The sequence below is a fragment of the Pelmatolapia mariae genome, linkage group LG14, assembly GCF_036321145.2.
Source record: "Pelmatolapia mariae isolate MD_Pm_ZW linkage group LG14, Pm_UMD_F_2, whole genome shotgun sequence".
Lineage (NCBI taxonomy): Eukaryota > Metazoa > Chordata > Actinopteri > Cichliformes > Cichlidae > Pelmatolapia > Pelmatolapia mariae.
This window is the reverse complement of record NC_086239.1, coordinates 30,534,893-30,557,995: the sequence shown is the minus strand read 5'-3', so window position 1 is coordinate 30,557,995 and position 23,103 is coordinate 30,534,893. Positions and strand designations below refer to the sequence as shown.

General features: G+C 38.0%; 2 protein-coding genes and 1 pseudogene across 2 annotated transcripts; all 3 read left to right on the top strand.

Annotated features, from left to right (window-relative positions):
* The first annotated feature begins 4,673 nt into the window (after positions 1 to 4,673).
* Positions 4,674 to 5,611, top strand: LOC134641544 (olfactory receptor 7A42-like; annotated as a pseudogene).
* Positions 5,612 to 14,103: 8,492 nt separating this feature from the next.
* LOC134641543 (olfactory receptor 6M1-like) lies at positions 14,104 to 15,042 on the top strand. Its single transcript, XM_063494020.1, has one exon. The coding sequence runs from the start codon at positions 14,104 to 14,106 to the stop codon at positions 15,040 to 15,042; it is 939 nt and encodes a 312-aa protein (XP_063350090.1).
* Positions 15,043 to 21,709: 6,667 nt separating this feature from the next.
* On the top strand, positions 21,710 to 22,648 carry LOC134641540 (olfactory receptor 7A42-like). The gene has a single exon (XM_063494015.1). It carries the CDS (start codon positions 21,710 to 21,712, stop codon positions 22,646 to 22,648), a length of 939 nt encoding a protein of 312 aa, XP_063350085.1.
* Positions 22,649 to 23,103: the final 455 nt, after the last annotated feature.

Sequence of the window (23,103 nt, the reverse complement as noted above, 5' to 3'; positions counted from 1 at the left end):
ATGGATATATTATATGAAATATTAGTGCTGACTGTATTTGTCAGTTAACACTTTGAAACATCCTCATTAAGCTGCAACCTGAATGTGTCCTATGCTGTGACAAGAAATGTTTTGCAAGGCAAATACTTTCCATTACATTATCATTATAATTATTACTAACACAAGAAGAGTGATAAATGCATCTCCCCTGATCTGATATTTCTACTTTTTCAAAGATATGTTAAAATTTGAAGCATATTTTGTTTATTTTATGCATGTCATACTATAGGACATTGAATAAAAAAAGATTCATGATAATAGAAAAACTTAAGAAATCTTTGGTTTTTGATTTTTTTCATTCACCTCCAGTCATATGCAGTGAGTATTTTTTTTTCTTTTTTTGGAGGGCTGCATAACAGTACATCTATGGTGGGTAAAATTGCAAATTGAATTTAAAATATATGATGGCAAACTCCAAATGGCAAAATAGGACTAAAATCACTCAAACTAATTTCATACACTGGTTTTAAAACCTTTTTAAAGATATTCAGTCTGGTTGTATGAAAACTGTATCCTCTGGAGTGATGCCTAAAAGCATCACACTAGAGGACATTGTCTGTCCTCTATACCAGCGGTCCCCAACCCCTGGGCCACGGACCGGTACCAGTCCGTGAGTCATTTGGTACCGGGCCACGAGAGTTGAGACTTGGGTGTGAAATGTATGGTTTTCAGGGTTTTTAGCGTTATTTTTTATTGTTTTTTTTCGGTAACTCGGTTTTCCTGGGTCTTTTCACGTGTGTTATGAATAAATCTTCTTTTTTTCGCTGGTTTTATTTTGTTGTATTTATCCGCGACACCTTAAAGGCCGGTCCGTGAAAATATTGTCAGACACAAACCGGATCGTGGCGCAAAAAAGGTTGGGGACCGCTGCTATATACCTAGGACTTTGACTTGCTCTTGTGTGAGTTAACAATCATGGTAAAGGTAACATAAGTGTAGAAAAAAAACATACATACAAGTATGTATGTGTGCGTGTCTGGTAAAAGGAACTCACAAGAAAATACACTAACAGTCAAAAGTTTGGGCATACCTTCTCATTTAATTTTTTTTTTCTTTATTATCATGACTACTTACATTGTAGATTCTCACTGAAGGCATCAAAACTATGAATGAGCACATATGGAATTATGTAGTAAAGAAAAAGTGTGAAAAACTCAAAAGGCTCTTTTGCCTTCGTTCTCCAATCCATCTCATCCCAAAATCCTTTATTTTCTTTAAAAGAGCATGTTCAATGACTCCTGGTACACCAAAACACTCCTCGAGTTTCTGCTACACCATCTGAAGACCTGAAGTGGTATTGTTTACGTATGCAGCCCTAATTCTCTTGGCCTGTGCAGCTGATTGTGGCCCTAGCCATTTGGAAAGCAGGTCTAGCTCTTCTTGAGGCATTACTTAGAGATCTTGAATTGCACTTAGAAAGGAAGCCTTCCAAGCCCAGTAGTAGTTTTCTGGACGTTTGGACGCTTCCTGGACGATCATCAAATCTCAGCAGGCCAGAGCTGATCACCTCTTTTCGTTTCACATATTTTGTTAGATCTCAAGTGTCAGCATGACTACCCCTTACAGGTGTGGGTGTCCATACCTTGGACTGAGCATGCTGAAATGGATCATTATTTGCTGGCTGTCCTCCACAGCTCCAGTTGCAAGACTCTCTCTTTGGGCTCAAAGCATAGAAAACTAGCAAAGGTGTGAACTCTTGGTTGTTGTTCATACTGGGCTGACAGATACTTGGTTCTTTGCAAGCTTTGGTGTTGCATTGATGGTCGTGGCTGGCTGTGGCACCAGAGAAAATGGGAGATCAGAACAATTAACTCGTGGAGTCTGCAGATCGTCGCTGAATTCTGATTGTTACCGCACATGTCATACTGTGTATGGTTGTGTGTGTGAAGAATAAAAATTTGAATATGAATTTGAACATACTCTTGCACTCGTTCTGTTGGATTGATTTGCTGCATGTTGTCTCGCTGGGGCTGTTGTGGATGCTCACTTTCTTGCTTAGATGCTTCCCAAGCTTGAGCTTCAGCTAGTGCTGCTGCAGCTGCTTTCTGTGATTTGAGTATATGTAGCTCCGCATTCAGACCTGCTTTCTTTTTAAGCTGTTTTGCCTGTTGTTTTGGGATGTTAGCTTCCTGCTTGGTAAATTATAGCTGGACACGGGCAGCTTCTGCTTTTGCTCATGCTCTGGCGGCAGCAGTAGATGATGATGTAAGTTGGCTAGACCATAAAGAACTGGACACTCTTGACCTTGTTTCCAGCATTTTATCCATCCTTCCTTTTACAGAACTCACTATGACTGATCAGAATGCTTTTTTACTAGTTTGGCAGATAGATATACAGTTCTTCAAAAGGACAGGCAAACGCTTCCAGCTGTCACTGCGGGGTTTGTCTCCCTAATATATCTCCCTAACACATAAAAAACCCATATTACAACATACATTTAGAACATAATATATTTCTCATGTTACATGGTGCAGACTGAAGCCTTAGTAACTCAAATTACAGCTGGTATAACCAAGAGAAAGAGTGAAAAAAATTAGCATCACCAGTGCAACTACATGTTAGCTTCCACTATGACTACAGAACGATTTTACATGATTTGTTTAACATAAGCTCAGATTATACTCATACTTACAAGCATATTGTTGTGAGCTGAGGAATCTTTCCAACAATGGACTCCCAAAACAGTTGAGCCTGCTATTCAAACCCAACCAAAAAGGGGAGGCTCTTTTTTCAATAGCTTGCTGTACTACACTGTGCTTCTGGTCAATAACACAGCACATGAACTCACTCATGGTATAACATATATGTAACAATAACATGTAACAATAACAGATGTAAATAACACAGTTTCCTCGTCTTCAACAGCAACACATGTTCCCAAGGCATGATGGGAAATAACTAGCCGCTCCCAACACGCCACAATATATTTTTCATGCTCCAGTATAACAACTTTGGGCCTAGCAATTTGTGTGCTGGTATCAGTTTATTCAGAGTCCATCAACTTTTATAATTCTCACTATATAAACTTCAGTACACAAACCCACCTCCTCCCCATAGTGGGGTGGTGGAGCTACTGCACCCCAACAGTAGCAGCACACGGGTGGTTCTGATGAAAAATAGCATGCCTTAGCTTTACATCAGGCTTTGTTATAGAGCAACAAACTATTTACGAGCGAAATAAAAATGTTATTACGTCTCAAGTTTTAGGGTTATCTGCTAAGGTATGCGTTTCAGAGTTATATGAGGGAGTCAAGTCCTTCTGGTTCAAGACTGTTTTTCAGACTATCCAGAGTCATACAAAGTGAGAATGTAACACTACTAAGGAGATTATTGACTTCTTTGTAGTTTTAGGTAGCTGCTCTTTAACAAATTGTGCAATAATGATTGTTTCATGAAGTTGCATAGGATCGGTCGCACATCAAATGCTTGAGAGTCCTGCGCAGTATCTTTGCTGTTACTACAACTCTTCTGGATAGGAATCTTGGATGTTGTTCCTTGGATCTGTTGGAGACACTGACCTAGCTTGGGGGTCACTGCCTAAGTGCTCCCATTACCACTGGGACCACTGTTGCCTTCACCCTCCACATCTTCTCAAGCGCTTCTCTCAGCCTTTGGTACTTCTTGAGTATGACAAGAATGAGGACACACACACACACACGGCATTGCACCTTGCTATGCGTTTTATTGATACAGGCTTTTACACACTCTGTATGAGCAGCGTTCCAGTCACAGCACTCTTTCCTGTGGTCCCAGCAAAATCCTTAAAAAGGGAGACATGATTTGATGATGGAGGTCAGGTTCCATTTAACAGCCATTCACTTTTGGCCTTTATGTTCTTGCTGCTTTCAAATGACCCGGCCTACCAATGGTACCGCTGGATTGGGACACAGGCACAGTGGCCTCCAGTACATTTTTGATAGCCATGTCAATGTGACACAAAGTTACTTTCCTTCATAAAGTTTGCTCTCCATCTTCTGCATCTGTAACATTTCCAGCACATAGCTACACTGTAAAAGTGTTTACTGGCAAAAAGATATAGCTACTGTAGCACACCATCAAGGGTCTTCATAGACCCAAGTTTCATTATAAAAGCTACTTAAAAGTTGTGTAACATTTTTTCTTCCCCAGAAAATGGAATGAAATGCCTGAGCTACCTGCTAATATTAGCCCCTTCATGAAGACAAGCATTAAATAGATGTAGTGAGACAAATTTAACATGGAGCGAGCTTTCTTTAATTTTGTGCTTTTGTTTTGTTAATTGTTCCAAATGGTGTGGCAAAGTCAGCTGAAAACAAATAAATGCAGGTTATTGTAAGCATGTGAGCATTTACTTCCAATCCACCTTTATCCTTCCATTGAGGGGATGACATCATTTTTTTTTTTGCAATATCTGATGCAATATAGACATTTCACATTCTTATGTCTAATTTGATTGGAAGAGGGAGCTGTCCAATCAAAACTTACTTTTCTTACAAGTCTTAAAATGAGAAGTTTAAATACTGCCCAGTAAAAACAAAGGTGTTTGACTGAGCTCAGATGTGTTTGTAAAATCAGATAAAGAAGATTTACCACGTACTTTATCCATATTTGCTTTGCTTTTCCCCCCTTCTTCTTCTTCAACTTCCAAACTGAATATGTCTTTACAGAATGCTTCAATCAATGTAACACATTTTATTATAGGTGGTTTTGACACACTCAGTAGACCTATTGCTGTTGGTGTGGTTATACTAATAACGTATCTTCTTGCTGTTCTTGCCAATATGGCAAATATCATGTTTATTATTTCTGACAAGAGATTACATAAACCAATGTATCTTCTGATTTGCAACCTTGCTGTTGTTGATATAGTGTACACCTCCAGTTGCAGTCCAACAATGATTGGGGTTCTACTCGCAGGTGTTAATACTATATCCTATGTGGAGTGTTTAATTCAAATGTGTGTTTTCACTTTGGGAACAGCGATGGAGTCGTTTGTTTTAGCAGTCATGGCATTGGATAGATTCATTGCAATAATTTATCCTTTTCAGTATCAAAGTTATTTAACAAACACACGTGTTCTTGTTCTTACATTTATCCTGTGGTTCATTGCCTGGTGTTTTGTGTGTTATATGCCTGCAACAGTTGTCCCTCTCCCACACTGCAGCTCCAAGTTGAAGTACAGCTTCTGCGAATTTGCTGCTGTAATAGGAACAACCTGTGTTAATCCAGAGAAATATTTCAATGAAGTTGCCACTATAGTATTTTTTATTTTCTTTTTCACTTTTGTTTTCATTTGTCTTTCATATTGTGGAATCTTACTTTATGTGAAATTACTTTCAAATAATGAAAAAAGAAAATGGGGAGCACTCTTGTGAGTCACTTAATTTGTGTAATTGTTCATTACTGTCCTACGTTTCTGCGCATTATCTTCACCAGGTTTGGCGTGGTATTAACTCTTGAGGAACGCCAAGGTTTAATAATTGGTGCAGTCCTCGGTCCATGTCTTGTAAATCCTTTTGTGTACTGTCTTAGAACAAAAGAAATTAAACAAAAGTTATATAAGATTTTGAAAAAGTTTCACACATCTGACTAAAATCTTGTGAACTGAGTGTGCATTTTTAAGGCTGAAAACAGTAATAACCTTCCCTTACATTGGTGCATATTTTCTGAACATTTTGTCACAAAATGTTTGAAACACCATTCACCTGGACTGAGACAGAAGTAGAATTATTCTATTTTGTGGGTTTTACACGACATATTTGCCTTACCTTAACTATTCAATTCAGTTTATACAAAATTTAGGAAAAAAAGATTTTGATTGTTTTTTAATATTCAGTGAAACTGTATCTGTGAGCAACACTATGCCTTTTTCCTGCTATGCTGTAAATATTCATATTTAATTAAACAAAAACTAATCAACTTTAGTAATTATTTATTTGAACTGCCTCAATAATTATTTTGTTTGTTTACAGACCTTTAGTTATATCTGATCAGGTGTTTGGAACCCAAGGATAGTACTTGAAAGCAGCAAGAAGTTTTTATTACATTTCAAAAATGATCAAAATGAATGAACGGCTCCAACACCAGCCTAACATAGTTTAGAGAGAGTGGACTGCTGTATTTTGACAGACATTTCAGTTTGGTTTGTTAAATGATCCTATATCAGATAGACATAAAACAAAAAATGTTGCTCTGTGTGGGCACACCTGGAAAAAAATGACACAAGTAACTTGGCTCCCAGTAAAAGAAAATGCTTGCTTGTGTTGGTAACATCCCCCTCTCATTCCAAATAACTGAGCCCTGCTAGCAGCAACTCTTACATCTACACTGAAAAAAATAAGGCACATGTTTCTGGCTCTAAATTCTGCCTAATATGCATTAAATTCCCTCCCACAGACCTTTGTAAATCATGTTTCTATACAGTCTTTTCCCATAATTTTGCGCCCCTGAAAAGGAAACGTCTACAGATAGATAAGCAATAAGGTCAGACACAAAGTCACCTTTGTGACAGATTTTTAATGCTTTGTACACAGCCTCTCTTATTTGCACACATCAGGCTTTTGAAAATGTGTAATTTTATCTATATTTTAATTGGAGAATTTGAGACAGTTTTTTTCAACAAATTTGTAAATTACTTAAAAAATGTTTACAGAAGGACATGTTGTTGAGGAAGCATTGGATCTCTGCTTGGGCACAGGTAGCAAACACACTGTAAATTCCATGCCCAAATCCCACTTAATTGTGCCTAGGCCTACATCTTTAAGAATGCCATGGCATGGTTTAATTGTTATTTAGTTATTGCTCATGTCCAGCTGAACCCCTTAGGTCACAGCTTGCAGCTGTATTCAAGCAAATCTCTGGTAGGTTAAGTAATCATAGGCATGCATGGTATGGATAGATGAGTGCAAGTACCTTTTTTGCAAAGCACGATCACATGTGGCTACTTTATTGACTAACAGGCTTCACGGTCGTGGCATTTGTTTTTGTTTTTTCAGGAAAATAAATTCATGCTGCACAGTCAGAATAAAAACAAGCAAAGTCATAAGAATAAAAAAAATGTTGTCAAGTGGGCAGTACATGTTGTGACTAAGCCAATTCAATTCAATTCAACCCAGTCTTTCTGGGTAAACTTTTCCCTGTGCCTGGGGGAGGGGGGGGGGGGGGGGGATTCTTTATGGTACTGCAGCTTTCTCCCACAATCAAGAAAGCTTGCATGGAAAGTTGATTGTTGATTCTAAATTATCCACAAATATGAACATGAATATGCAGTTGTCTTTCTCTGTGTGTCAGCCACTTTGACTGGGAACCAGCCCAGGGGATTCTTCGCCCTATTGTGGCTGGGATAGGCTTCAGACTTTCCAACAGCTTATAGATAGCAAATGGAAAGAAATGGAAGGATTAAGTTGAAGTATTCTAATGTAAATCAAGGTGCACATAATCAAGCTGCCTTTGTGAGTTTTATTTACCTTTGCAAATAAAACACAGGTACAGAGTACGGAAGTATTTTGCATGTAATGTCATTCTTAAGGCCCTTTCTGTCATGTGCTAGCCGTGTGAAGCAGGCAGGAGAGGACCCAAACGCAGACTCACAGAGGCGAACAAGGCAGCTTTATTGCTGAACATCAGGAAATACAAAACTAACTAAACTTGGAATGTACTTGAAACTAACCAGGCAGGTAGGCAGAACACACAACGGGGAATGAGGGAGAATGCAACACTGGACTGAGGGAGACAGAGGCTTAAATACATAGTACAACGACGAGGAAACAGAAAACATATGAGGAACCTAGCTGAGACAAATTAGACATGATGAGACCAGGGAAACAGAACTAAACACACTGAATATGGAACATAAGACCTTCACAATACAACAGGAAATGAAGGAACACAAGACTGAGACATGAGTTTGACAGAGGAGTGGAGGAAAGGCAGATGAAAGGGAGCGAGGGAACACGTGGGAGCACGAGAGAGAGACACGACAGGCTGGTGAAACATGGGAATGAAACACAGGGGAAGCTTAAATGTACAAAAGCTATTATCAGGATTACCAAATGAACCTACAATAACAAACCATATTACAAAATGACATCAACACACAAGAAACTCAAAATGACCCAGAACCATGACACTTTCACATTGGACACAGCATGCACTGCAAGCGCTGCACTGACCACTAGCTGGACCAAATAAATGACCCAAATTTTGTGTTGTGGTGGCTGCTGCGCTCTTCCCGTGTGCCATTTTTTGTGGCTGCTCTACATTTTCTAGATGTTCCCTGTCATTTTCAATTATATATATTTCATGCATTCTTGAATGGAAATATGTATTTTGAGTTTCATATGATGTCTTAATACAAACCTCCTGTATGGAACTCAGTCTGCATTTCACATTATTTTGCAGCTGACAAGTGAATTTGATATAATATTAATATCATGTTAGATAACAACCAATGTATTAATTTTTAGTATATAAACCAAAACTTCACACATGCCCATGACTTTTATGTCTAACAACAATTTATTTCAGTGTTTAAAAACCTGAGATGCCCAATTCAGTGGAAATACATTTCCACAACACTGCTTTCCTCAAGAGGTCCCTATATACACATAAACTGGTGTCATAAAGTTGCTTGCACTCAGACGCTCAGATAGACTCAAGTTTTCGGTTTGGAGGAATTGTGACTCTTCAGCCTGGCTACAGTGCTGAAGAGAAACCTAGGGTTGTTCTTATTTTCTTCAATATGATGAATAGTAGGATGCCCTTGCTTTACAGAGGGCTTTCTTATAGAGCGACAAACTCTTTACAGGCTAAATGAAATTCTAAATTTGTGAGATTATATTTACTCTCAAATTTTGGAGTGATCTATTTTAAGGTACGCATTTGAGAGTTATATCAGGGAGTCAAGTACTTCTGATTTGAGACTGTTTTTCAGAGTATCCATACGAAGTGATGATATAACACTATTGTAGATTATTGACTTGTGTACGAGTAGTGTTTAGAGAGATGCTCTTTAATAAATTGTGCAATCATTAGATTAAGCTTCTTTAACAAATGGCACAAAGGACAACAAAGAGGTTCACATACAGAATATTTTCTGGGGTGTAATTCTCCTGGTGGCAATCTTGGTCTCCTCATCTTGTTCTTCACAGCACAAACAAATGAGTGGTTTTCAATTCAGATGTGTAATAATGTGAGCCCAACTTTATCAAGCCCAAATCTTGATATATCTATATATCAAATACAGAAATAAAAGACACAAGTATTGTGTCACAAAGCTCTTTGAGGTTCATTACTGGAGCTAGGTACTAATGATAATTCACTCAAGAGGGGTGAGTATGACACATCTTTCCTGTCAGCCCTTTGTAAACAAAGAAGTCATTAACCTAATGAGCAAACGTAAGAGGAAACACAGTGAAAATTGTGTCTTGTTGTGTAAGAAAGTTTAGTTGGACAAAAGATTAAATCTATCTATTTGTATTTTGGTATAATTTTATATATTTCAAATGAAATGAAATGATTTTTTAAATTTACTTAGATTAAAAATACTAACATTATTTCTAAAAATAAAAATATTTTGTGATGCATACATTTATCCACAACACATTTATGCATTTCTACACAAATACCAGTTCAAATGTTAAATTGTGGCTCAGAACCACTTCAAGAGATAGACCAGTTTATTTAGAATGGTTAAAAAGTCTTTAAGTGCTGTATGAAAGTGTGCTAGTAAATATGAACATGCTCAGAGCAGAAGAGTGCTATACCAATGCATTTATCTGCTTAATTTACGTATAATAGGCTGCATCTCCTCAGTATAAGGCCTACATATGTTTTATTTAATCTATAGGAATTTTGTGCTTAAAAACTGCTCCAAAAATTTTTCTTTTCTTTATCAAGTCTGTCTATATTATAATATATTATTGGAATACGCTAAATGGTTGTTTGTTTTTATTTACCTTTCATTTGTTTGTTGTTGGGGTTTGCAACGTTGAGTTGTGTTCAGTGGTTGAGAGGAGGCGGTAGAAACCTTAGCAGGATAGTAGGTTGAATGCACGATCACACTGGTACTGGGGATTCCACAGCGTATCCTTTAATGCACATTCTCTTCATCAACCATACAAGGCCCGGTTGAAATGCTGCTGCTTATCAAATATGACAGACAATGTTCATTCAACATATAACGTTGCAAAGGTTTTCTGGAGAGGTAAAACATATAAAGTCCGTCTCTCTCCATGTATTCGCGTGCAAGCACATTGCTCCCATAAATCATAGAGAGGGCTGTGGCGCACACTAATGACCTCATAACCCCTTGACTTATGTTACATTAAAGAGACACCACACCATTGTGACTGTTACATATTTCCCCCGGGTTAAACAAAGGCTGTCCCCCAGCCGAACACAGCAAAGGTACAATCCAGACTTAACCGGCCTCCATACATGGTTCAGCAGGATAAGATGTTAAAACCAAAACAGGGAAATGTACAGTGCAATATGGACAAACTGGCATACATGACAGTGTCCCACATGGTAAATGGCCATGTTATAGAAACTTAGGATAGCCAGGACAATTACAGAATGAAATTCCCTATTTGTCACTGTTTTTTTTTTCTTCAAAAACTGTAAGAGTCAGCATAATATGTGAAAACAGTACCAGGAAGAACTGTAGAAAACTTAAACACAGTCATGCTACAACAGTAACCAGCACGAAACACATAAAAATGCAACTTCAGGAACTATGGCAAAGCTGCATCGATCCCACGCTCAGGAAAAGCAGGTCACGACGAAGAGGCCAAACAGAGAACGGCACCAGAGTCCACAAACAGCGCTGGAGCGGCTCCAGTCGTTGCCATGGAAACCCACCCCCGCAATCCTTCGATCTTCTCAACGTCCGCGTCCAGGCCAGCCTGGTCTGTTTCCGCGAAGTATGGCAGACATCTACTTTGCCACGATGTACCTTTTAATGTATAAATCATCAGCTGCTTGAAGATACAGCACACCGAGGTCCAAGAGAAGATGTTCGGGCGACATTTTGTAATGTTGAGTTGTGTTCAGTGGTTGAGAGGAGGCGGTAGAAACCTTAGCAGGATAGTAGGAAGAATACACGATCACACTGGTACTGGGGATTCCACAGCGTATCCTTTAATGCACATTCTCTTCATCAACCATACAAGGCCCGGTTGAACGGCTGAAGCTTATCAAACATGACGGACAGTGTTCATACAACCTGTAACGTTGCAAAGGTTTTCTGGAGAGGTAAAACATATAAAGTCCATCTCGCTCCATGTATTCGCGTGCAAGCACGTTGCTCCCATAAATCACAGAGAGGGCTGTGGCGCACACTAATGACCTCATAACCCCTTGACTTATGTTACATTAAAGAGACACCACACCATTGTGACTGTTACAGGTTCTTTTTTATATATGTGTTCTAGCATTTGAAGCATCAGTGGTAAAAGGGGCTTCATTGGTACTGATGAAGCCCTGTAGCAATAATCCTCTAAGCTGCACAAGTGTGCAATTGCGCACTGCTGGCACGATCTCTGCGCACAGAAAATCTGCGTTGCATACAAAAAAAAAAAATCTAACCTGAACTGAAATTAAAATTAAAACTTTAACAATTCTGTTTTGCAGTGTTAGTCAGTAAGTGACTGGCTGCTCCCGTATGGGATTAGAACGATGCCACCTTATCCCATAGTCCAGCCAATAATGCGATTCACATTCGTATATACGCAGCTAATCAACGTCGTTGGCAGGCTATGACAGCGTCCTTATGTGCTGACACCGGTGTTTTAGCTAGCAAAGCGGCGTGGCTGATGAGGAGTAAAGCCACGTTAATGACAACGTGTACAACTATTGGAAATGTGAGCAGGACAGATGGAACAATTGATGGAAAAAGTGTGGAATTTATACCAGTTTTAAAATTGTGTTGATAGGCCACGTAAAACCAGAAGTATGATAAAAATATATGCAATGTTTGGTTTTCTTCCTGAATACTATCGTTGTTTATATTTACTGCGGGAAGAAACGGTAGAAACTGTTTTATAAGGGAAACGCTCGAAAGCACTCTCCGTCTGTCAGCAAAAACAAAACCAAAGAAAACCCTTTCCTATTGGTGGAAAAATGTACCATGTCGACCAATCAAAAAATGATATGGCAACATGGCATTTAGTTGTTTAGGAAGGGGGAAGTTTTAGGAGTGACGGCGGTGTTTTGAGATGTGAGAGATGTGAGAGATTTTCGACGTTTAGCGCAAATCTTGTGTAGTTAATGTGTAGTGTAGTCAATAGTTTTGTTGTGTGTGTCAGAACAATGAGGCAACTACTGAATGTTACAGGTGTTACAGCAGTGATACATCTCCTGTTGTCAAGCCTGCAGGTATCAGGCTGTTGTTCTCCTTTATCTCATAGTGGACAGAAATTATGTTTTGAAGTGGCACAAATAATTGGTGTGGCATCAAATTTGATGCAGAACAGCTGATTGTTCTGTAAATAGTTTGAAATGTTTATTTAAAAAACCACCTTGGCTGCATTTTTAGGTAAACAGCTGCAAAAAACGTTGTTGTTTGCATAATTCAGTGATTTTTTGAAGAAGTAACTATATAATTGTCACAGCTGTGGTGGCAGACGTGTGGTGAGTGTGAAGGAGGACCCAGACGCTGGCACTGGCTTAGATGTGAGCGAGCTTTATTAACATACACTGGAGGCACAAACAGAAACACGATGAACAAAACAAAACCTAAAGGTGACCTAAACTGGGAATGGCTAACAAAACGAACCTGAACGGACGACTCTGGAGAAACGCAGGGAAGAAACACAGACGGACTAGCGACGAACATGAGTGAACACATACTATAAATACACAGAAGGGAACGAGGAAACTACACACAGGAGGGAGGCACAGCTGATTGTGATCGACAAGACAAGACAGGGGAAACGCAAACTGAACACTGGCATAAGACACAGACTTTCACAATAAAACAGGAAACTCAAAACACACGCGAAGACAGAGACTCAGAGACGCAGGCTTTACACAGAGACCTGACTACACTAGAGGGGATACACAGGCAGGGATGACACAGAACAGAGGGAGCACAGAATTAACACTGGGAGGTCAAATAACAAAACCTAAAAATCAGAACTCAGGAAGTACCACGAAACTAGGGAGCTAGAAACACTAGGACAGAAACCCAAAACACAAACAGTCACAAACCATGATGAAATCAAAAGTAAAAGTACAAAAACCAAAAACACTGGGTCACCGACCCAGGACCATAACAATAATTAATTGCCCAACACTGGTCATTATATACTGTATTTTGCAGAAAGGGAGTTACAGGACTCTTTCCCAGACCACAGACTCATACTTATTATACAAGTCAGAGCTTTATAAAAAACAAAAAAAGTTTTGTTTTCTAAAATTCAGGTTATTTTTACTTCCAATAGTGTTAACATACTACACAGGTCATGAACAAGATTTTTTTTTTTAATTTTCATTGTAAGTGGGCTAAAGCAGTTAATTAAAAGTAGTCTAACATAAATGTAAATGCTGTAATTTGATTATTTTAATAAACCATGTAGCTTGGATGGATTCGATGCTGGCGGGACCACAGTGCACACGTCTGCTGGTGCTCACAGTGGTCCAAGGGACTGCTCAGGGAGTTTGTGTGTTCGCTCAGAAACATTAAAAATTAGAGGAAACATTGCCCTGTAGCATTTTGTGCCAAAGAATGTAAATAGAATTAGTGGAATTTAAAATTATCCTAAAACTATCCTCATCTACCATTAGTAGTGGAGGGTGGGGGTGACATCATACATGATGTAATCTGCAGTCTCTGGTGATATGTAAACACAGACAATTGATATCCATCGTGATTGGATGAGGGAGCTGCCAAGTTAAGACTTCCTGTTGTTGTGAGACTTAAAATGTGAAAGCACTGTTGTGTGGTTAACCCAAACCTGTTTGGGTTCAGAAGGGTTCAAACTGATTCTTTTTCTTTTTTTTTTACAACTGTTTATCACTGTTAACAGCATATTTTTACTTCTTCAACTACATCTGAAAATTTTTGTAACTTAATATTTGTTAAATATGTCTTTACAGAATGCTTCAATCAAACTAACTTATTTTATTATAGGTGGTTTTGACACAGTCAAAAGGCCTGTACCAGTTGGTGTGGTTATGCTGATAACCTATTTATTAGCTGTTTTTGCAAGTTTAGTCAATATCATCTTCATTGTTTCTGACAAGCAGTTACATAAACCAATGTATCTTCTGATTTGCAATCTTGCTGTTGTTGACATCTTCTATACCTCTAGTGCCACTCCAACAATGATCGGGGTTCTACTTGCTGGTGTTAATACCATATCATATGTGGAGTGCTTAATTCAAATGTATGTTTACCAGGTGGGAGCAACAATGGAGAGGTTTTCTTTAACAATTATGGCATTTGATCGATTAATTGCTATAATTTATCCTCTTCAGTATCATAGTTATTTAACAAATATACGTACACTAGTATTTACATACATTCTGTGGATTGTTGCCTGTAGTTTTGCACTATTTCCGCCTGTAACAGCTGCACCGCTCCCTCACTGCTATTCAAGGCTTAGGTACACTTTCTGTGACTATGCTGCAGTAATGCGAACCACTTGTGTTGACCCAGAGAAATATTTCAACCAAGTTGCCATTATATCATTTTTTCTGTCATTTTCCACATTCACTTTCATTTGTCTTTCATATTGTGTTATCTTATTTTTTGTGAAAATATTATCAAATAATGACAAAAAGAAAATGGGAAGCACTCTTGTGAGTCATCTGATTTGTGTATCATGTTTATACTGTCCTCAATTTGTCATTGTTATCTTGACCAGGTTTGGTGTGGTATTAACTCTTGAAGAACGCCAGGGTTTATTGATTGGCACCATCCTCGGTCCATCTCTTGTAAATCCTTTTGTGTATTGTCTCAGGACAAAGGAAATTAAAAGTAAGATCTTTAAGATATTCAGGAAGGTTACCACAGCTGGTTAGAGTCTTGTGAACTCTGAATACACTTACTTACTGGGCACAAATACCTTACAATATAAAGTGCCTTGAGGCAACTGTTGTTGTGATTTGGCGCTATGTAAATAAAATTGAATTATAAAAATATTCATATATGCACTTTCTAAATCTTGTTTGGTGATTTGTGAACTTTTGAACCCTATTTAGGTGAGAAGTCACATTTAATGCAAAAACGTTGAAGATAATTTTCTTACACAATTAAATTCTGAAACACAAAATGTTCCAGTTCACTCTGGGACTTTTCTGAGTTTTGATTAAAATCCATAGACCACAAGTTTACAATTCAAGTACCGAACTAACACCTTCTCTAATTGATTCTTTGATAGTTTTATCGTGATTATTTATTGTTTTTTGTGAGCAACACTGTGTGACAATAACAATAAGTAATTACTTTATTTTGAAACAAAATAACAAAATAAATGTGTTAATGTTGTCTGAGCAGACTTTTATGACCCTAAGAATATTTATTTCCTTTGTGAAAACAGTTAAGGTTGTCATTAAAAAATTTAGTAACTGCTAAGAAGTCAAGGGTCACATCAAGACAGTAAGAGGATCTTTTTGTTGTTCAACTACTAAAATAGCAAACATCAGATAGGATAGGAACGGACCGTGAAAAGAAAGATGTCTAAATTTTTAAATTATGTTCATAGATTTTTTTCTATAAACTAAAAACATTTTCATCTTATATATGAGAAGTTTTTTAAGGTACAACCCACATACTGAAGTGTGCTGCTAACTCACAAATGGATATATTATATGAAATATTAGTGCTGACTGTATTTGTCAGTTAACACTTTGAAACATCCTCATTAAGCTGCAACCTGAATGTGTCCTATGCTGTGACAAGAAATGTTTTGCAAGGCAAATACTTTCCATTACATTATCATTATAATTATTACTAACACAAGAAGAGTGATAAATGCATCTCCCCTGATCTGATATTTCTACTTTTTCAAAGATATGTTAAAATTTGAAGCATATTTTGTTTATTTTATGCATGTCATACTATAGGACATTGAATAAAAAAAGATTCATGATAATAGAAAAACTTAAGAAATCTTTGGTTTGATTTTTTATATTCACCTCCAGTCATATGCAGTGAGTATTTTTTTTTCTTTTTTTGGAGGGCTGCATAACAGTACATCTATGGTGGGTAAAATTGCAAATTAAATTTAAAATATATGATGGCAAACTCCAAATGGCAAAATTGGACTAAAATCACTCAAACTAATTTCATACACTGGTTTTAAAACCTTTTTAAAGATATTCGGTCCAGTTGTATGAAAACTGTATCCTCTGGAGTGATGCCTAAAAGCATCACACTAGAGGACATTGTCTGTCCTCTATAAAATAAAATACTTCTCTAAGATCATTTCCTCCAACAGTCACAATCCACGTGTGTTATTTAAATCTATTGACTCAGTCTTAAATGCTCCACAAAGTGGCTGTTTGGAGGCTCCTCATAAACTGTCTAATGATTTTATGTGTTTTTTCATTGAGAAGGTTGCAACCACGCGGGCTCTCATTTCTTCCCCTGAGTCTGACCCCTCTGTCTTGATCCCTTGCTCTGCTGTTTTTAACCAGTTTGAGCCTGTGTTTCTTTCTTATTTAGAGGATGTGGTCGGCCACCTGAGGCCCTCTGGTTCCCCAAATGATCCTGTCCCACCACAATTTTTTAAGGAGATTTTTCCTAGCATAGGCCAGGCTGTTCTTACTGTTATAAACAGCAGTTTAATATCTGGTGTAGTCCCTGCTAATTTTAAGCATGCGGTAGTACAACCCTTGCTTAAGAAACCTGCCCTGGACCACACTGTATTGGGTAACTAAAAGGCCTATCTCCAAGTTGTCTTTTATGTCTAAAATCTTAGAGAAAATTGTACACTGCCAATTGATGGATTTTTTAAATGAGAATGGTATCTTAGAGGTCTTCCAATCAGGTTTTAAAAACTTTCATAGCACGGAGTCAGCACTCTTAAAGGTTTTTAATGATATCCTCCTTTCCAGTGATTCTGGTAATCATGTTGTTCTTGTCCTCCTTGACCTAACAGCTGCCTTTGACACTGTAGAGCACAACATTTTACTGTCTCGCTTGCACCATCTTGCAGGCCTTCGTGGTACTGCTTTAAAATGGTTTAGGTCTTATCTTTGTAACAGAACTTTTAGTGTTAACTTTTTAGGGTATGAGTCTTCCTGCTGCACGACTTTTAACCAGAACTCGTAAAAGAGAGCACATAACTCCCATCCTGGCTTCACTCCATTGGCTGCCTGTATATCTTAGAGTTCATTTTAAAATTCTCATGTTTGTGTTTAAATGGTCTTGCCCCAACTTACCTCTCTGAGCTTCTGCATCCTTACTCACCCCCCAGGTCTCTCAGGTCAGCTGACAAGCTGCTCCTGGAAGTACCCAGGTCCAAGAGAAAGCTCAGAGGGGACAGGGCCTTCTCTATTGCTGCTCCTAATCTGTGGAACAATCTTTCCCAGCACATTAGAGAGGCCCCTTCACTGTCCACTTTTAAAACACGTCTTAAAACCCATTTTTACTCCTTGGCTTATGACACAGTCTGACCCTGATTTTACTGATTTTATTGTTTTAATCTAATGTGCTGATTTTATTGTTTTAAATGTAATTCTCATCATCATTTTTTTATACTATTTTATTATTGTTTTTGCTATTTGTGCTAATTTTATTATTTTAAATGTCATTTTAATAACCATTTTTTATATATATTTTATTTATTTTATATTATTATTATTATTTTTCTTATTTTTTAACATGTTCAATGTATCATTTTTGGCATGTCAAGTGTACAGCACTTTGTGTTCAGCTGGTGGCTGATCTGAAAGTGCTATATAAATAAATTGCTTGCTTGCTTGCTTGCTATACCTAGGACTTTGACCTGCTCTTGTGTGAGTTAATAATCATGGTAAAGGTAACATAACTGTAGAAAAAAAACATACATACAAGTATGTATGTGTGCGTGTCTGGTAAAAGGAACTCACAAGAAAATACACTAACAGTCAAAAGTTTGGGCATACCTTCTCATTTAATGTTTTTTTCTTTATTATCATGACTACTTACATTGTAGATTCTCACTGAAGGCATCAAAACTATGAATGAGCACATATGGAATTATGTAGTAAAGAAAAAAGTGTGAAAAACTCAAAATGCTCTTTTGCCTTCGTTCTCCAATCCATCTCATCCCAAAATCCTTTATTTTCTTTAAAAGAGCATGTTCAATGACTCCTGGTACACCAAAACACTCCTCAAGTTTCTGCTACACCATCTGAAGACCTGAAGTGGTATTGTTTACGTATACAGCCCTAATTCTCTTGGCCTGTGCAGCTGATTGTGGCCCTAGCCATTTGGAAAGCAGGTCTAGCTCTTCTTGAGGCGTTACTTAGAGATCTTGAATTGCTCTTAGAAAGGAAGCCTTCCAAGCCCAGTAGTAGTTTTCTGGATGTTTGGACGTTTCCTGGACGATCATCAAATCTCAGCAGGCCAGAGCTGATCACCTCCTTTCGTTTCACATATTTTGTTAGATCTCAAGTGTCAGCATGACTACCCCTTACAGGTGTGGGTGTCCATACCTTGGACTGAGCATGCTGAAATGGATCATTATTTGCTGGCTGTCCTCCACAGCTCCAGTTGCAAGACTCTCTCTTTGGGCTGAAAGCATAGAAAACTAGCAAAGGTGTGAACTCTTGGTTGTTGTTCATACTGGACTGACAGATACTTGGTTCTTTGCAAGCTTTGGTGTTGCATTGATGGTCGTGGCTGGCTGTGGCACCAGAGAAAATGGGAGATCAGAACAATTAACTCGTGGAGTCTGCAGATCGTCGCTGAATTCTGATTGTTACCGCACATGTCATACTGTGTATGGTTGTGTGTGTGAAGAATAAAAATTTGAATATGAATTTGAACATACTCTTGCACTCGTTCAGTTGGATTGATTTGCTGCATGTTGTCTCGCTGGGGCTGTTGTGGATGCTCACTTTCTTGCTTAGATGCTTCCCAAGCTTGAGCCTCAGCTAGTGCTGCTGCAGCTGCTTTCTGTGATTTGAGTATATGTAGCTCTACATCCAGACCTGCTTTCTTATTAAGTTGTTTTGTCTGTTATTTTGGGATGTTAGCTTCCTGCTTGGTAAATTAGACCTGGACATGGGCAGCTTCTGCTTTTGCTCATGCTCTGGCGGCAGCAGTAGATGATGATGTAAGTTGGCTAGACCATAAAGAACTGGACACTCTTGACCTTGTTTCCAGCATTTTATCCATCCTTCCTTTTACAGAACTCACTATGACTGATCAGAATGCTTTTTTACTAGTTTGGCAGATAGATATACAGTTCTTCAAAAGGACAGGCAAATGCTTCCAGCTGTCACTGCGGGGTTTGTCTCCCTAATATATCTCCCTAACACATAAAAAACCCATATTACAACATACATTTAGAACATAATATATTTCTCATATTACATGGTGCAGACTGAAGCCTTAGTAACTCAAATTACAGCTGGTATAACCAAGAGAAAGAGTGAAAAAAATTAGCATCACCAGTGCAACTACATGTTAGCTTCCACTATGACTACAGAACGATTTTACATGATTTGTTTAACATAAGCTCAGATTATACTCATACTTACAAGCATATTGTTGTGAGCTGAGGAATCTTTCCAACAATGGACTCCCAAAACAGTTGAGCCTGCTATTCAAACCCAACCAAAAAGGGGAGGCTCTTTTTTCGATAGCTTGCTGTACTACACTGTGCTTCTGGTCAATAACACAGCACATGAACTCACTCATGGTATAACATATATGTAACAATAACATGTAACAATAACAGATGTAAATAACACAGTTTCCTCGTCTTCAACAGCAACACATGTTCCCAAGGCATGATGGGAAATAACTAGCCGCTCCCAACACGCCACAATATATTTTTCATGCTCCAGTATAACAACTTTGGGCCTAGCAATTTGTGTGCTGGTATCAGTTTATTCAGAGTCCATCAACTTTTATAATTCTCACTATATAAACTTCAGTACACAAACCCACCTCCTCCCCATAGTGGGGTGGTGGAGCTACTGCACCCCAACAGTAGCAGCACACGGGTGGTTCTGATGAAAAATAGCATGCCTTAGCTTTACATCAGGCTTTGTTATAGAGCAACAAACTATTTACGAGCGAAATAAAAATGTTATTACGTCTCAAGTTTTAGGGTTATCTGCTAAGGTATGCGTTTCAGAGTTATATGAGGGAGTCAAGTCCTTCTGGTTCAAGACTGTTTTTCAGACTATCCAGAGTCATACAAAGTGAGAATGTAACACTATTAAAGAGATTATTGACTTCTTTGTAGTTTTAGGTAGCTGCTCTTTAACAAATTGTGCAATAATGATTGTTTCATGAAGTTACATAGGATCGGTCGCACATCAAATGCTTGAGAGTCCTGCGCAGTATCTTTGCTGTTCCTACAACTGTTCTGGATAGGAATCTTGGATGTTGTTCCTTGGATCTGTTGGAGACACTGACCTAGCTTGGGGGTCACTGCCTAAGTGCTCCCATTACCACTGGGACCACTGTTGCCTTCACCCTCCACATCTTCTCAAGCGCTTCTCTCAGCCTTTGGTAATTCTTGAGTATGACAAGAATGAGGACCCACACACACACACGGCATTGCACCTTGCTATGCGTTTTATTGATACAGGCTTTTACACACTCTGTATGAGCAGCGTTCCAGTCACAGCACTCTTTCCTGTGGTCCCAGCAAAATCCTTAAAAAGGGAGACATGATTTAATGATGGAGGTCAGGTTCCATTTAACAGCCATTCACTTTTGGCCTTTATGTTCTTGCTGCTTTCAAATGACCCGGCCTACCAATGGTACCGCTGGATTGGGACACAGGCACAGTGGCCTCCAGTACATTTTTGATAGCCATGTCAATGTGACACAAAGTTACTTTCCTTCATAAAGTTGGCTCTCCAACTTCTGCATCTGTAACCTTTCCAGAACATAGCTACACTGTAACAGTGTTTACTGGCAAAAAGATATAGCTACTGTAGTACACCATCAAGGGTCTTCATAGACCCAAGTTTCATTATAAAAGCTACTTAAAAGTTGTGTAACATTTTTTCTTCCCCAGAAAATGGAATGAAATGCCTGAGCTACCTGCTAATATTAGTCCCTTCATGAAGACAAGCATTAAATAGATGTAGTGGGACTAACATGGAGCGAGCTTTCTTTAATTTTGTGCTTTTGTTTTGTTAATTGATCCAAATGGTGTGGCAAAGTCAGCTGAAAACAAATAAATGCAGGTTATTGTAAGCATGTGAGCATTTACTTCCAATCCACCTTTATCCTTCCATTGAGGGGATGACATCATTTTTTTTTTGCAATATCTGATGCAATATAGACATTTCACATTCTTATGTCTAATTTGATTGGAAGAGGGAGCTGTCCAATCAAAACTTACTTTTCTTACAAGTCTTAAAATGAGAAGTTTAAATACTGCCCAGTAAAAACAAAGGTGTTTGACTGAGCTCAGATGTGTTTGTAAAATCAGATAAAGAAGATTTACCACGTACTTTATCCATATTTGCTTTGCTTTTCCCCCCTTCTTCTTCTTCAACTTCCAAACTGAATATGTCTTTACAGAATGCTTCAATCAATGTAACACACTTTATTATAGGTGGTTTTGACACACTCAGTCGACCTATTGCTGTTGGTGTGGCTATACTAATAATCTATCTTCTTGCTGTTCTTGCCAATATGATAAATATCATGTTTATTATTTCTGACAAGAGATTACATAAACCAATGTATCTTCTGATTTGCAACCTTGCTGTTGTTGATATAGTGTACACCTCCAGTTGCAGTCCAACAATGATTGGGGTTCTACTCGCAGGTGTTAATACTATATCCTATGTGGAGTGTTTAATTCAAATGTGTGTTTTCACTTTGGGAACAGCAATGGAGTCGTTTGTTTTAGCAGTTATGGCATTGGATAGATTCATTGCAATAATTTATCCTTTTCAGTATCAAAGTTATTTAACAAACACACATGTTCTTGTTCTTACATTTATCCTGTGGTTCATTGCCTGGTGTTTTGTGTGTTATATGCCTGCAACAGTTGTCCCCCTCCCACACTGCAGCTCCAAGTTGAAGTACAGCTTCTGCGAATTTGCTGCTGTAATAGGAACAACCTGTGTTAATCCAGAGAAATATTTCAATGAAGTTGCCACTATAGTATTTTTTATTTTCTTTTTCACTTTTGTTTTCATTTGTCTTTCATATTGTGGAATCTTACTTTATGTGAAATTACTTTCAAATAATGAAAAAAAGAAAATGGGGAGCACTCTTGTGAGTCACTTAATTTGTGTAATTGTTCATTACTGTCCTGCGTTTGTGCGCATTATCTTCACCAGGTTTGGCGTGGTATTAACTCTTGAGGAACGCCAAGGTTTAATAATTGGTGCAGTCCTCAGTCCATGTCTTGTAAATCCATTTGTGTACTGTCTTAGAACGAAAGAAATTAAACAAAAGTTCTATAAGATTTTGAAAAAGTTTCACACATCTGACTAAAATCTTGTGAACTGAGTGTGCATTTTTAAGGATGAAAACAGTAATAGCCTTAGCTTACATTGGTGCATATTTTCTGGACATTTTTCACAAAATGTTTGAAACACCATTCACCTGGACTGAGACAGAAGTGAGAATTATTCTATTTTGTGGGTTTTACACAACATATTTGCCTTACCTTAACTATTCAATTCAGTTTATACAAAATTTAGGAAAAAAAAGATTTTGATTGTTTTTTAATATTCAGTGAAACTGTGTGTCTGTGAGCAACACTATGCCTTTTTCCTGCTATGCTGTAAATATTCATATTTAATTAAACAAAAACTAATCAACTTTAGTAATTATTTATTTGAACTGCCTCTGTTAAAGGAAATTTGTATTCTTCTATTACTGTCTGTACTCTTATAGTGTTTAGCTTCATTTAAACTTAGTGTGTGTGTGTGTGTGTGTGTGACATT